Source organism: Juglans regia, chromosome 1 (assembly GCF_001411555.2).
Source record: "Juglans regia cultivar Chandler chromosome 1, Walnut 2.0, whole genome shotgun sequence".
NCBI lineage: Eukaryota > Viridiplantae > Streptophyta > Magnoliopsida > Fagales > Juglandaceae > Juglans > Juglans regia.
The window spans coordinates 243,741-259,794 of NC_049901.1; the positions used below are offsets into that span (position 1 = coordinate 243,741).

At 38.5% G+C, this 16,054-nt stretch overlaps 2 protein-coding genes across 2 annotated transcripts; one reads left to right on the forward strand and one right to left on the reverse strand.

Annotated features, from left to right (window-relative positions):
- The first annotated feature begins 305 nt into the window (after nucleotides 1–305).
- LOC109013177 (NAP1-related protein 2-like) lies at nucleotides 306–5,939 on the forward strand. Its single transcript, XM_018995168.2, has 10 exons — nucleotides 306–787; nucleotides 1,739–1,861; nucleotides 2,062–2,112; nucleotides 2,325–2,396; nucleotides 2,608–2,721; nucleotides 2,837–2,898; nucleotides 4,058–4,115; nucleotides 4,337–4,393; nucleotides 4,556–4,600; nucleotides 5,692–5,939. Exons 1-10 carry the CDS (start codon nucleotides 659–661, stop codon nucleotides 5,737–5,739), a joined length of 759 nt encoding a protein of 252 aa, XP_018850713.1. The 5' UTR covers nucleotides 306–658; the 3' UTR covers nucleotides 5,740–5,939.
- A 615-nt stretch (nucleotides 5,940–6,554) lies between these two features.
- On the reverse strand, nucleotides 6,555–15,359 carry LOC109013178 (thyroid adenoma-associated protein homolog). Its single transcript, XM_018995169.2, has 4 exons — nucleotides 11,754–15,359; nucleotides 11,249–11,520; nucleotides 9,792–10,385; nucleotides 6,555–9,192 (listed from the first exon to the last, which is right to left on the reverse strand). The coding sequence occupies exons 1-4, from the start codon at nucleotides 15,087–15,089 to the stop codon at nucleotides 6,780–6,782; spliced, it is 6,615 nt and encodes a 2,204-aa protein (XP_018850714.2). The 5' UTR covers nucleotides 15,090–15,359; the 3' UTR covers nucleotides 6,555–6,779.
- Nucleotides 15,360–16,054: the final 695 nt, after the last annotated feature.

Sequence of the window (16,054 nt, forward strand, 5' to 3'; positions counted from 1 at the left end):
CTTAGAGATAAAAGATTTAAAATTTAATATTTTTTGAAATTTTTATATAAACGTTAGTTATTATATTTTATATAAAAATTAAAAAATATTATAATAATAAAATAAGATAAAATAAGTTCTATATAAAAACAAGCCTAAAACAATTATGTTATTCGACGAGGGAATAGAAAGTTAGAAACATCAGATAATTTTAGTTTATTTTTATTTTTTAATTTGTTTGACAAAATCCATTCACGTGACCGACAAGACAAGCAGGCATTGAACCATGAATTTATCGAACACTCGAGTCTGGCCCAACCCAGTGTATACTTGACACTTGTTATCTATTCGTCCCAAAATCTCTCTTCCTAAACCCTAAAGACGGTTTAGAAGTTGCCAGTTGGTCAGTCTTTTAGGGTTTAGGAAAAGTTTAGGGTCCCCCACACTCCTACCCGCAACAGAGGGGGGGAGAGAGTCTGTGCGAGTGCGTGTAAAGAAACGAAGGGATTGTGGGGGAAGTTACTTCCGTCGTCTAAGCAAGCAACGCAACACTACTCTCTTTGGGACCTTTGTGGGCGATTTCTGTCTCCGGAGCGGTCTATACAGCACTTCAGTTGGCGTCCTTCCCGTCTACCTCTCTTTCCAGAAATAATTTAGGGGCTAAGGGTTTGCAGGAAGAATGGTGGCTGACAAAGGTAAGAAATCGAAGGTCTCGGAGGTAGCCGAGGAGGCTGATTCCGATCCCATTGATGGCGATCTCGTTCTCTCTGTCGAGAAGTTGCAGGAGGTTCAAGATGAGCTCGAGAAGGTTCTACTTTCAACTCCTTTTTTGTAAAGTTTTGTTTTTGCTGTGCACTCGCATATGCGGGTGTCTGCATGTATAAGTACTATATCTTCATGATGGCCATTACTGTCCACTTCAATGGTGTCAACATGGTTGCTTGCTTGTTATAATTGAATTGTTGGCTTTAAATCATGATTTGTTAAAACTATTTTTCTCTTCATGACAGAAAAAAGGGAATCTGGCTTAAATATATGAACAAGTTCAGAAAGTCGTCTATTCGATGTTGTCATCATGGTTGCTTGCTTGTTTGAATTGAGTCGTCGGGTTTAAATCATGATTCGTTAAAACTAATTTTCTTTTCAAGACGAGAATAAGGGAATGTGGCTTATATAGATTAACGAGTTCCGAAAGTGTGCTATTCTGGATTTGAGAGCTAGAGCAACGGTTTTTTTAAATTCTGAAACACGAGGCCAAGGTGGGTTAAATTTTACAATGTTACTGTTTTTTATAATAAGCATAATACATTAGTTGTTTGGAAATGCTACAATCTAAGATTTTGAGGGCTTGTTTTCATTCTTGTGGAGTTTAATTACTCCATTTCTTTCACATGTTGCTGGTACTGGAGCTATAGACCCATATCATGTGTGAAGTAAAGGTGCGAGTCATTGCCATGGTTGTTAGTATGGATTCAGTTTTAAATACTCTTCAAATTTGTACTCTTTTATGTGTTGTTGAGTGAAGTATAATGCAATGCTCCTTTGTACAAAAAAAAAGTAGGTTACATGTGAAACGAAATGAATGGGGCAATATGTATTCTCAGTTGTTGCCTTATACATTCTTTTGATGTTCCTTTTGATATTCTCTTTGTTGAACTAGATATGCTGTTAGTCTCAAACTAATGTGAAACTGAAGTACTCGATTATTATGATTCAGTGGGTTTAATTTTAATTCAGTAATTGCATTTCCAATCAACAGGTCAATGAAGAGGCCAGTGACAAGGTGTTGGAAGTTGAGCAGAAATATAATGAGATACGCAGACCTGTCTATATCAGACGCAATGAGATCATCAAAACTATTCCTGACTTCTGGTTAACTGCTGTTAGTCATTTATTCGTCCTCAAAACCTTTAATTTCTAATTAACTTACAGTGTAACATTACATAGCATTACATTCTTTTGTGTGTGTGCTCACGCACATAAATTTAAAAATTAATTTTCAATCAAAATGAATGTACAACAACTCTTGCCAATCCTTTCTACATCTACCACAAATGACTTGTGCATTATTTCTCTATGCAGTTCCTGAGCCACCCTGCATTGTGTGATCTCTTGAGCGAGGAAGACCAGAAGGTTTGATTCGTGATTTGAAATTCTTTTTATTAGAATGTTCATTCTGTCATCAACTAATTATTTAGACCTAAAAAATTGTTAATCTTCCTTTTTTATTTAACTTAAGTATTTAGAGTTTTTTACATAGATGTTGGACTGTGATTGTAAGGTTTAGCACTCTTGGAATGATTGCCCCTGCAATTTAACATATTTCCTTTCTATACTTGATACAGATCTTCAAGTACATAAAATCTCTTGATGTAGAGGATTTTAGTGATGTGGCATCAGGGTACTCCATTACGTTTGTAAGATTCTTTATTTACTCATGCTTGCTTGGCCTTAAACTTGAGATATTTTCCATTTTTTTAGGTGCCAGGTTATTGTGTCTGTTATTTTACCTTTATACTGATTTGGTTTATTATAGAATTTGCTTATGCATTTTGATTTTTTTTGTATTTTTGTTGAGGAGTTGCAAATGTACAAGTGTTTGTGTGTGTTTGAACTGCTAATTTTCAGAATGTGGACGAGAATCCTTATTTTGAAGAGACAAAGCTGACAAAGACCTTCACATTCTATGACGAGGGAACGACTAAAATAACTGGTACAAACATCAAGTGGAAGGAGGGCACGGTAATATTTGCACCTTTATACCATTGAAAATTTTATTTTGTTTAATTCCATTAGTCACTGCCCACCAGCCCCTTCTTTTTGCTTGAGAACTGATTACGAATTATAACTTGTGAAGGCTGCTTCTAATGGAGTCAATCATGTGAAAAAAGGGAATAAACGGCCACTTGCTGAGGAGAGGTGGTTTATCTAACTACTCTTTGGTTTTTTGAATTTAACAACTTTTGTGCCTGCAGGCAAATATGTAATTATACCCATCACTAAGAGGCCATGGAGTGGGTTAGATAATAATTGATGATATTGTATGTATACAGTATGAATTTGATATGGTAGTTTCTTTGTGCTCATACATTATGGAATAAATATGGCTGGCCTTTTATATTCATATATTTATCATATATTTTTTTCATGTATATTTATAGGTAATGAAGAATTCTTAATATATATTTCATCTATAACTGATCATTTTAAATTTATTGACAAAGGATCTCAAATGAGCAATACTTTTATATCATAAAAAGGCCGTCATATGTACTTGTGGGTAGGGGGTCAATTTAGGCTCAAGCTTGCTGGGGTTGGGTTCATAAAGGGTGTTGATGGCTTCATGTTCAATCTAATTTTGCCCACATAAGAATGGTCTGCAACTTTTTTTTTCCCTTTTTTTATAAGTAAAAATATTATACATATTTTTTCCCTTTTTTTTTTTTCCCTTTTTACCGGTAACTTTTTCTAAATCTTCTGCATGAGTTGCCAGAACCTGCCTTTCTCTTTGTTGAGCAATGTATTTATTGTGAACAAAAATGAAATGAATGAAATTTGATCGATAAAAAAAATGAAATTCAATCACGCATAAAGCAAAGCCTTAAGGGTATATGATGGCGTATGCTGTCAAAAGAATCCACTATGGCGGAACATTGTTTGTCATGTATTATATTGGGCCAAAGATGGAAATAGTTTTGGCAGGTGTATATGTGTGTGTGTATTTCCACCCTCGTACTGATAGTCCCCTTCCTACTGAAAACAAATACCCGATACAGGAGATAGACATAAGAAATTCTGCTGGAATACTTCCTCATAGAATCTTTGACATTCTTGCTTTTCAGCAGTTGTACTTTTAGATTGCTCTTTATTCCTTGGTAGATATGAATAACAAGTACTTGGGCTATGCCTTCTCTTCATATGAATAAAACTTCTTGATTACTTGGCAAAAAAAAATGATATGAATAACAAATTGATTTCTGAGCTACCTTTTCATTGAAAGATTGGTTTGTCCTTGTTTAACATTTCATCTTCTTATGCATACACCCTGACTTACTCATCAATGCTCTTATGCCCACAGCTTCTTCAGTTGGTTTAGTGAAACCCATCAGAAAGATGTTGCAGAGCTTCATGATGAGGTAAATTGTGTTCTGTTATTCTATTATTGGGTCATGATTGATTTTATTGATTTTAACCTTAAGTTTCTATCTTTAGAGTTATGCCATGTTTCATCCTTTTCTTAATTATAATGTTGTCCTTTAGGTTCACTTGTGGCCTCACTGAAATCATCAGAAACTGCTTCTCTCTCTCTCTCTCTCTCTCTCTCACTAAATAACTTGCTTTCCCTATGGAGTCACAGATTGCAGAGTTAATAAAGGAGGATTTGTGGCCCAATCCGCTGAAGTATTTTAACAATGTAATTTTTTCTTTATATCTGTTTTAATTTTTGTTTAGTATTTTTACCTATAAAAAAGGTAGTATCTCCTTTCTGTCTGGGTAGTAACTCAACAGAAAATTCTGGGATTATTGTTTTTTGCTATCTTTGAGTTGACAAAGAACGCTAACTTCACTGTTTCAGGAGGCTGATGAAGAGGACTCTGACGATGATGCTGATGATGAAGAGGTAATCCTCCAAAAAAACTGTCATTTTTTAATTGCTACACGAACACACAGATGTATGTTGTTTGGCTGATATACAATGCCATTGTAAGGCTTTCTGTTCTCTCACTTGCAATGTCAATTGTGTTGCTTTTTGTGCCATGCACCCTCATGATGATTTATATACATATTGTAGTAATTTGTTCCCTCCTAGAGTAGATGGTGAAATTTCTCTTTCAGAATATCCTAAATGGATGAAAGTTTCCAGAAATAAAAGTATTTCCCTCTAAGTTTGAACCTACCATTTTCTAAGGTTGAAACCTTTCATGGACCGTTTAGAGTATTGTAGGAAGAGTGCTTGTCTCATTAAAATGCATGTCAATTGTAAATTTCCATTATTCCATATATTGTGGGGCAGAGGAAGTGATCTTTCTGGTCCTCCCATGACTTCTCTTGCCTCCCCCAAAAAGAGAAGAACTTCTCATGGAGAATAATCTATTAGATTATTTTTTTTTTTGGTAGAGAATTTTCTTTTAACAAGTAATGAATCTTATGCAGATAATTTTCCTTAAGTAATGAAATCTTATTTATAAAGGTATAGTGGTAACCCAGCGCACAGAAAAATAACTCCACACCCTGACTTAAAAAAAAAAAAAAGAAATCTGCTTTAGAGTATGATCAACCCAATAAATCCAAAAATGAGAACATAATAATTTTAGACCAAACAAATGTCTACTCTAAAAGTGAAACAGCGACTTAGGAGCTTCAACATTTCCATTCACAACTTAGGAGCGACTTAGTATTTGTGGGAAACAGCAGGACTCGTTGGTGTCTCTCTACTTACAATTTTTCAATTGCTAGATCTTGGATCCTCACTTGCATGCAATTTCCGTTTTAGACTTCCAAACAAAGAAAACCAAAGCATAGTGTGTTCCTTACAGTTTGCCATGACATGATGTGAAGAACCACTATCATTTCAATTGTGCCTTGTGCACGGTCAGTTGAATTCTATCGACTACAAGAACCTCTTCAGATGATACAAGTAGATTTTAATTGGATGCCTTGCATGTAAACTATTATCAATCCCATGTCCTGACCTCTGAACAACTCGTGCAGGAAAATGGTGATGATGATGAACAAGACGATGTCGAAGACAGTGATTAGGGAGACAGCTGAGCTATTTCTGGCTTGCTTTCCATTATATTTTTTTTCCTTCTCATCTGGTTCCTGGTGATGAGAAGCACAAACTCCAGTTAGGATAAACCTTTCTAGTTATATATGGCATGAAAATCTTACTGTAATGGTTGACCTTGTAAGACTATCACTGTTATTTACCTAGTCTCTGTTCTTCTGCTTATGCCCTAGATCTTTTTACTTGTATTTTGCTGCTCGCAAGAATTTTCTTTTCGCTAGTCAGAGCCCCGGCCCCCTGGTGCGAGAAGCATGTCCGATAGTTGGCAGATGACGGTGCATGAATATACTAAACATCCAACTACAATCCTACAAATATGACATGGATGCCAATACAAATAGTTTTCAGCTGGGGCTCTCTGGTAGTAGATACATCTTATATTTTGAATACAGAAGTCCACCAACAGTGGGGCACGCCTGTTAATTGGTGTTGAGGACTAATTGGGTGTTTATTACAGCTGCACCCAATCACTCTCTCATTACGGGGATCATTCTTTTTCGGCTGCTGATATGGCGCACCCTTGTTCTTCTTTTTATATGAAAGACAACAGCATTTAGAAAACAAGATCCATCTCAAAACCTCGTGAAGGCATTTCAATTTTTGTTTGGGAATTTCATGGTCAATGTGGTGTTTTAAACTTTTTTTTATAACTATAACAAGTCCTACAACAAGTGGTGTGTTGACACCCTAGGCTTGCAAGTGGTAGGTGGGAAGAATTTAGGTTCTGTTCAGTTTGGTACTCATAAAAATCGGGAATAACAACGAAGATAATAACATAAATCTCAGACAGCATGAATACAACTTCTGCTTCTATAACAAGCATGTTAAAGATTCAACTTCACCCGAAACAAGAAACTTTGAAGAATTATGTACAGACAAAATGTACGGTAATAGCTGAAGTTTATCATACATTATGCATGGCATAACTTTCAAACCTGCATATCTCAAAACTTCCCGAGGCCACCATCAAGGACCTTAATATGAACCTGGAATCTATTTTACATACTAGACCTTACCTAAGAAGAAAATAAGGATCAAAACAGTCCCAAACAGAGTCATCTCTGAATTCAGGGATCAAGTATTCAGCAGTAATACCAACATTTTTCTCATGTAATTTAACAACTAAAACATACAGATTATAAATCAGAGGGTTCCTAAGAAATGGACGAATAGTTCCACCAAGTTCAACCATTTCGGCGAGTATAGGCATACCATTCTCTGTTTTACCATTAAAAATGCAGTTTGAGAGCGCATAAAAGGCAAGCAAATTTGCATATAGTGGTAGGAAAGCATCCTTGTGGTTGCCCACGCCACCAATCCAATCAACTCCTCCCTGTTTCTCAACATGGTCCTTGGCGAATGACATCAATTGACGGCAAAATCTGCGTCTCCAATTGTACAAATAAGTTTTCAACCCCTCCTCTGATAATTCAACCACCCAAGATTTTGAAGCTGGTAGCTTCTCCAAATGGGAACAGCAAATTTGACTGATCAAAAGCTTCTCTTCATGGTGATTATCGATTTCCTTGTCAAAAACCCGTCTCACAAGATCTCCTTTGGGTACTGTGTGACAAGCGGCATTCAGTACCCACTGTAAAAGATAATCAAAATATTCAATCCAATGCCCAAAGATTGAAGACAGATGGTCAAAACACAATCCTATAACTTTCTCCACTTGGGTTGGAACCTTTCCATCATGAGAGCATCTTTGGCATTTCTCCAAAACAAAACATTTCTGAACATTCAAGGCAAGCCTCTGCCTGATCCCATCATCCTCATCCTCCAGTAGCTGGATACAAGTGAACCACATATCCAGTATTTGATGAGCATACATATTGAGAGCTTCGTGACCACGAGAGCCTAAATCTGGACATGGGATTTGGTTATTGCGCACAGAAGAACCAATAAGCAATGCTTGTTCCAACAATCCAGATGCTATGATAGATTCTGCTGCAGCCTTGCGTGTGTTCACTGGTTCAGAAGAGGCACTATGTTGTTTAACAAGGCTTGTGAAGAAGATGATGCAATCATGCAAGTGGGCCAATCTTTCAAGCTGATCAGATTGGAAATGCTCACTGGAGTCCCTCCACCCTTCAGCACTTGCATATAAACCAGCAAATCTCTTTACACATATTGCCATGCAGCAGATTAGTGTTTCTCGAGTCTTTGATTGTCTCGTGAGCTTGTACAAGGAAATTAACTTATCCCAAAATTGAAACAAAGAATTACATTCCATCCCACCAACATAAACTGCTTGAGTGCATTTCTCATCACCAACCTTCTGAAACTGAAGCAAGTTCCAAGTGAAAAGAATCCTTAGAATGTAATATATGCATCTATTATTCTTTTCCAAGTCTAAGAAACTCATCATTGCTGCCTGGAGGTTAGATTTGGTCCAGTTCTGAATAATTCTAATCTCACTGCTAGACGGATCATGGAACTCATTACCAGAATCTGTTGCTTTCAGGAACTTAAGCAGCCACTTCAATGTTGCAAGTCGAACTTCATACGATGTATCTGACAAGGAGCGGATCAACCTTGCCTCAAGTCCAGCAGAAGCATTCCCCATTTCAGGAATCTTCAACAATTTTGAATCAGGTGGAGGACATCTCCGTGGAATCTGAAAGAAGTCTTCAGACACTTCCTTAGATGCTTGAAACACGCAACTAAAATAGGAAACGGCTGCTTGTTCACGAAGTTCTGCTATAGTGGGATCATAATAGGACAGCCCATAAGAAGCTTCAACATCTAAGCATTCTCTAGAAGACTCCATTAATAGGCTCCTAATAGCATAAAATGTTTTGCTCACACTGCCTGTTCTTGCAATACCAAGCATGTGATCCAAAACCCTCAAGAACGAGGCATTGAGAATGGGGCAAGGACACAATCTGGGGCTTGCAATCCACAAACGCCTCTGGAGAACTTGGGTCAAGTCACCTAGAATCTGCTCTTTCTTTGAGAAATCAGCAAGATTTCTACAATTCATATCTAGCAAAGAAGTTAACTGCAATAGCAGTCCATGTACTGAGTTTAAGGAAGCATGGGGAGAATCTTGGGTCACAGTGGATGTTGTAAGTGGGTTTTCCACAGAAGGAAACTCAGAGGCTATATTATGAAGGACAATTGGCAATTTTTCATTAGATACAAGACTTGTTAAGGCTCTAGAAGCAAGGACACGGACTCGTAGATTGCTTTGGGTTGAACACCTCCTGATGAACTGCATGAACAGGAAAGGGTCAAGTTCATCTCCCGTCTCACTTGCAATTGTTGAAGGCTTGAGCCTGGATAGAAGTATCAGTAAAGGGCACAAGCTTGGGTGCACAACATTTGCCAGGTCAGATTCTGAATGTCCCGAGGCTTTATCTCCAAGCAACTCAGTTGCAACTTTCAGTTCATTGAATATAAATGGATGCAATGAGGGATACCTTCACACAAGTAAATTAACTTTTATTCACGGAAAAGAGAAATTATTCCATAGAAAACAATCAGCAAGAAACCATGCAAACTATAAGGTCGCAAATTCAAAAACTTGCAATGTAAAACCCAGATGATGATCCATGCGCCAGGTTTAACCACCTGAGGCTGTTTGGAATTATGGAGTAATGAATATGGTCTCTTGGGGAATAGGTATTGCTGTGATCTTCACATAAAGAATAAAATTCACATGATGACTGCAACAGCAAAACATGGAAGGGGACACAAATTCAAACTTCTTTTGATCTAAAGACTCATGTATGTCAGACATGTAACTGTTGCAGAAGAACTGCCAACTACATCGTCTTTGGTAGACCAGCCAGTTTAAAGGTCAAAAAAAGGACAAAGTGCGTCAATATGAATGTATAGAGAGTTCTGTATTGATGACTTGCTCACAATAATTTTAAGATAATAGGTTTACACAGAGTTCTATACTGATGACTGGCTCATAAAAATCTGATGAGCAAATAAAATTGTGAAACCAAGTAACTAGTGCAGTAATGGAAGAGAAGGAAGATTTACTCAAATTTAATATTCAAAGAAATCATACCTATGAAAAAATTCAAGCCCAGTTAATGCACGTCGTGCGGATTCCCGCTTCTGAACATTAAGGAATCCAATCATGCGGCGTACCAAAGCAGTGTACGCCAGACAAGCACTGTTTCGTACCTCCCAGTATGGTGAAGAGAAAGAGCGAATAGAAACAATCAAAGCCTCAGCGGAGAAGCCTGATGTGTCAGTAGCCAGGTTAGTATCATTGAAAGCAGCTCTAAGGACATTGAAAGCATGTACAGTAGGAATTACACCCTCATGTCGGATCTTTGAGGTGTTTTTGTCATAGTTTATCTCAGGTTGCAGTGAAGACTTGGTTTCTTGGTTTGGTTCCGTTGACGAAATTTTGCATGGGTCACCATTTGTGCCATTGGTAGTTGGATTCAGCAGAGACCCATTAGCTACATCTATTAGCCATCGTAGTGCCCGTGGGAGGAGCTTCTTTGGTGCACCTTCTGGCTCCGAGAGAAATAGAGCAGTAAATGCAGCAGGAATGCCTGCACTTCTCCTTAACAAATCATCAACTATTTGTCCCTTGGACACAGTCCTTTCCATAAGTTGGTCCATCCAGGATTCTGTAAGCTTACATAGTCTGAGAAAGGACACACCATTTTAGAAAAGATATCCATAAATTTTGAATATAAATAGAAACTGTAACAACCTCTGAATTGATTCAACCCCATCTAAAATGATTATAGAACTAAATTGATATTGGACACAGTATACAAGATCTTTTAGAAGCACATATTCTGCCAAGATTTGATTATGGACAGTTTAAATAGGATTGCATTATAACTGGAAGTGCAACTGAAAAATTATTCACCACGAATTCAGCAGTTTGGAATCATGCAATTTCTCTTCAAAGAAAGCTGATGGACCACTGAGTAAACACGATGGGGAAGGAAAAGTCATTCAATCACAGAGCACCGTTATTTTCTTCAACATCCTGTTTTTCTCTATGTTCAACTTCACCTTGGTTTTATTTTTATTTTTGAAAACAAGGAGTATTACACACGTGACACATTGCTCAGTTATGAGACAAAGCAACCGAAATGGAGATACATCTGTGTGTACAGTCGCTTAAATTCAGAAAAACCTTAAACTGAAAATCATGCTATAAGAGCCAACTCAACTTGACCTTCTGACCATCATTGCTCATTACTGATACTTTCATCTCAATAGGAGTCATTATCGCAGAGTTTTAATGCGAAAAAAGAAAAGCCAAAACCATATCAGCCAAAATGGAGGAGTTGGATGGCAATACAATATTTTTTCTTATTGAAATCATCATTGCTTCACCTCTGTTGAAAAGAAAAAGCTTGTTTAACACTGCCACTGACATACAAGAGCTATGATAGTCAAAACATTTCCCTTAAAAACTAGGTCTGTCTAAGCATGAAATCAAGTAGAAGATCATAAAACAACTACCTGTAAGAGGAGAAATTGGAAACATACCTCCGATCATTTGAACAAAGTAGACGGTTGCAAAGAGCCGTGAATCCAGCCCTCGTCTTATCAATTGCACCATTATGCTTCATCTTCAGAAGGACTTCTAAGAAGTGGCACCCAATCGTTTCAAGTTGATTCACGTCAAGCATTGCATCAGATACTGTCATCACTGAAGAATCAGCTGCATCAGAAAAGGGGACCCCTGACTCCAATGACTCTGAACTCCTGCTACTTGGTAAAGGAATCCTTCTTATAATGGTGCCCAAAAGAAGACTCACCTGAAAGCAAACATATTTTACCATTAACAGTAATGGTCTTCATTAATATAACTCAAGAAAAATCTAACAAGCCCAAGCACATATATTGTAGGCATAGGCAAGTTATGCACACCATTTCATCAATTTTAATTTAAATGCAACTGATTCTGACCAGAGACATAAAAGGCAACATGTACAACATTTGCTCACTAAAATGAACAAACCAAAAAAAGGAACGAGACAAAAATTAGTACCTCTTTCATTGCAAGCCAGCAACCGACCATTACTATTTGTTCTGATGATCTAACATCCTGGACAAGCTTTGAATTTTTTGTTTCATGGTCTGAAGAATGTGTCTCCATATTCATCTCATCAGAAACCTCAAACAAGAAACTATCATCGTCAACCATCTCATCCATGTCCTCTGGGAGATACCAAGCATCTGCAGAAACCACCCAAAGTGCCAAAGAGGTTATTCGCATGACAAGTGCCAAGAGCTTCTCTAATAGATCTCTCATTCCTAAGACTCTCGCCAAGACCACATCAGAATTCCAATCCAATTCCTCAAAAGTGTATCGTAGAGCAAGTAATACACCATGAACAAAGCTGTTCTTGCATGCATCAGAAAGATCCCTCTCTCCCTCCTCTACAGCAACATTTAACCAATCTATAAGTGACTTTAAATATTCAATGACAGGATGCCTAGGTTTACCATTCTGACCATTCCCATTTTCCAGTTCAGGCCGCGAATGAAAACAGACAGGATTAACTGACGCTTTGACTATCCACCCAAGCTCCACTACATACTTCCTAAATATTAGCCGTAAAGTTAGAGCTCCAGCATCGCTTTCTCTCACACGTGGACTGCAAACTAAACTCATAGCCCAAGCAGTTACTCTCTGGACCATGTCTTCACTTGAAATTCCAGGAAGTGGTGTAGGAAAATGAAGCAATATACGGAAAGAACTCTCTCTCAGTCTATCCCAACTATCTATTATTGACCCAACTAGCAGCAAAGTAGAATCGGGTAGTATAATTCCTCTATTGTAAGGATAGAGACAACTTTCAGGAGAAAGAGATTTACGTTCATCTTGGGAAGAGGGCACAATAGACCAAACATTAAGCATTACTAGAATGAGCTCCATGGCCATTATTTTTCTTTTGTAAGGAGCAGAAGGATAGCATGAGAAAAATAGAAAACAACTAAACCACCTCATAAAATGAAAAAGCTCATCTGCTCTGTTTTCCTCAATTCCATTTGAAAGACAAGCTTCACTATTCTCGTAATAGACTTGTGGCTGCCAGCTCCCCTGCTTGAATTGTCTCTCCAAGGCTGTCCGAACTCGAGAAAAGAACTTTCTAAATAAGCTGGTCCACTTCATCTGAAAAGCAGTAGAGCAACACCTCATGTTTAATGGCACTGCTTCCTTCATCAAAGAGAGTTCTAAATGGGAAGGCAGGCTAGATGTCTTGGGGTTTAAGAAAAGAGATTCAGCAGCATCTACACGGAGTGACTCATCAACATGGGTCAGTGCCAGTATTAGCCACTCAACAGGGACTTCAACCTGTACCCCCTTTATGCAGACAAGTGCATGATGGGGGAAGCAACCTGTACCCAGCCCACCCTCTTTCCGGTGTAACGCATTGCTTCTGCACCAATCGATGTCGCCCTCAATCAAAGCAAGTAAACGAGATACCTTGAGCATTGACACTAAAATGGCCACTTTCTGTTCAACTTTTAGTTCCATGTTGGCAGGACCAAGATCAGGATATAACAGTCCATTTTCACCGCCCCCATTTGGCACAACAGAGATATAAGCAAACATAGAAAATATACTATCCACATCCACCTCGAGTAAGACTTGCATAGCATAAGTGTTCAAATTTGAGCGGAGCTTTGAAACCCCAGAAGAAAGCCCGCATAAAAAAGGGGGCAAACAATGGCCTCTATAAGCTGCATAGCCATTTTCAATGCCCTCACTGCTCCAACATTCATCACGCAAGTACTCTAGGAAACACTTCAAAAACGAGGTGGCAGCACAACATACATCATCATCCATGTACGCCTGTATCGTTTCAAACAGCAAGTCAGGACTCATATCCAACATAGTCTTCGCCCCCAGCCGCTTAGTCAGTGAAGCTAAAGGAACATATCTTCCCTTACAACGTGGCCCGAGGCGGAGAAGGTCTGAAGCAATCTTTTGCAAGAATGACTTTATTCTCGCACTACCCCCCGACCATCGAAGGGAAGATTGAATGTCTAAGAATAGATCAAAAATGAGATGAACTTGTCTGACCGTTTGACTCAAAGGATCTTCTAAGTTATCCCATATAATTCTCAACACCCGAGCCCCCATGTCCTCGGGAATTAAATCATAATCTCCTGAAGGGTTACTAATATTTGCTAACATCGAGGTTTTTATCTGTTGCAAACAAATCTGCAGCACAGTTAATGCATGAAAGTTAAAATGGCTGTCAGTTGGGTTCTCGCAATAGTTACACAGCTCAGGCAAAATCCCATCATACAGTATGGTCTTAACAGAATTAGCACCATTCGCATCGCCCTCATTCCCATTGAAAGCATCCCTCGATATATCAAACTGGGTATTAAGCACGTTTCTTGGAACCGCTGTAAGAATCCCTCTAAGCAAGCAAAGTCGGCTCAAAACGGAGAAGTTTTGTATTTCACTAAATAAATCACCCTTGTACGGAACCTTTGCAGTCACATTTTCAGGCTCACTCTCGCAATGACTAACTGATCTACGAGTAGTTTGACAGAATATAGCTTCAATGATAAACAAACCAAGTTCTTGAGCGTTCAAACGCACTTGCAAAGCCGCGCAAAAGCTCACCCCAGCGGCCACGAAGCAGTCCCTCGAAAACGCTGGGGACTTCAGAACGCTCAAAATAGCCGTCACAGCCGTCTCGAGAACACTCTCGGCACCTACAGAATCCGTGAACTTTGACGGGAACCGTTGGAGTAAGTAATACAAACATGACAGAGCCTCCTGGCACTGTTCCATTACGATCGGAGAAGGCCGAGCCCAGTCTTCCGTCTCCGACACGACGCCGTTCAAGCTCAAAACGGCGTCCCAAGCGACTACGATAGCACATTCTTCAACGATATTCACCAAATACCCCAACTTGGGCATTCCCAAAATGGATAACGCCACGCGCGACGAGGAGAAGCGCCTGCCTTTACGACCGCCGTGCTCCTCGCAGAGCGCGCGGAGGCACGTGCCGATGAGAGCCTGGTGGTGGCGGGTCTTGGCCAAGGAAGAGACTAAGGTTCGGTGCAGTTGCAGAGAGTTCTCGAAGAACAGAACCTCCAAGTAAAAGCGGGCGGCAACGGAGACCAAAGCATCGTCATCGGTGGTGGATAAAAAGTCGATGAAAGAGGATGCGACTTTCTTGGCATGGTCGACTTGGGCGTAAATGGAATTGAGGGAAACCAGTTGTTTCAATTGGTCGAAGAAATTGGAAGAGGTGGTAGGTATGAGGGCTAAGGAGTCGGTGTAGGAAGTGGGGAAAATGATGGCGTTGTAAGTATAGCGGTGGCGGTGCTGAAGAGCACGCCATTTGGCGGACATGTTTGAGAAACTGAACAAATTGGAAGGAACTTTGTCTTGATGACAAATGTGGAAGCTCAGAAGTGAGAATCCCGTTCACAGGGAAAAGGACGACGATTATATTTTCCGAAATTTGATATCTGGTATGGCTTCTTTTGCTTTGAATGCACTCTCTCTCTCAACTCTAACACAGAGAGATAGAGAGAGAGAGGTTGCAGATGGCGGCTTGAAGTTGAAGAGGTGGTACTGGTACCTTAACGGGTGGGAAAGGAAGGTTAGGGCGAAGAGAAAACAAGGAAAATAGAGGAGCAAAGCGAAGGGAAAGCCTTGGCGTAGGATTTTGATTGGGCTCGAGTCGAGTAATGGAAATATTTATGGCCCACAGAAGGATTTCTTTCTTCTATGGGTTCAGGCCTCTGACTTTTACAATTTATTTTATAACCAGTTTGGTTCTATTAAAAAAGAATTAATATTTTTTTTAAATTTTTAATTTACTATTTGATTTAAATCTCAAGTTTCACAACTTCCATTTTAAACACAATGATAAAAATAATTGTGAAAAAATATTTATATATAATTATTCTTAACACATATGAGAATTAATAAATTACTACCCGTCTAGCTCAGTAGAGAAAATTAGTAAATTACATGCAATATGGGTTGTCTTGAAGAATAGTTAATATGTATGGGCCACCAACCAACCATACAGTTTTCACCTTTATTATTGACAAAAAAAAATCCACCCACTTGAGTCAGCAAAAATTACTGTACAAAATATCTCATTTTATTAATAAAGTAATATTTCATAAAATTTTTCATATCAATCATTATAAAAAAAAAAAAAATCTTTTCAGTTATTATTTATTACTGTTCTATATTTTATAAAAAATATAAAAAAATTATAAATATAAAGTGTGAAAATAAATAATAATTTATGAATAAAATTTCGAAATATATTTAATGGTATTCATATATAGAAATGCTCA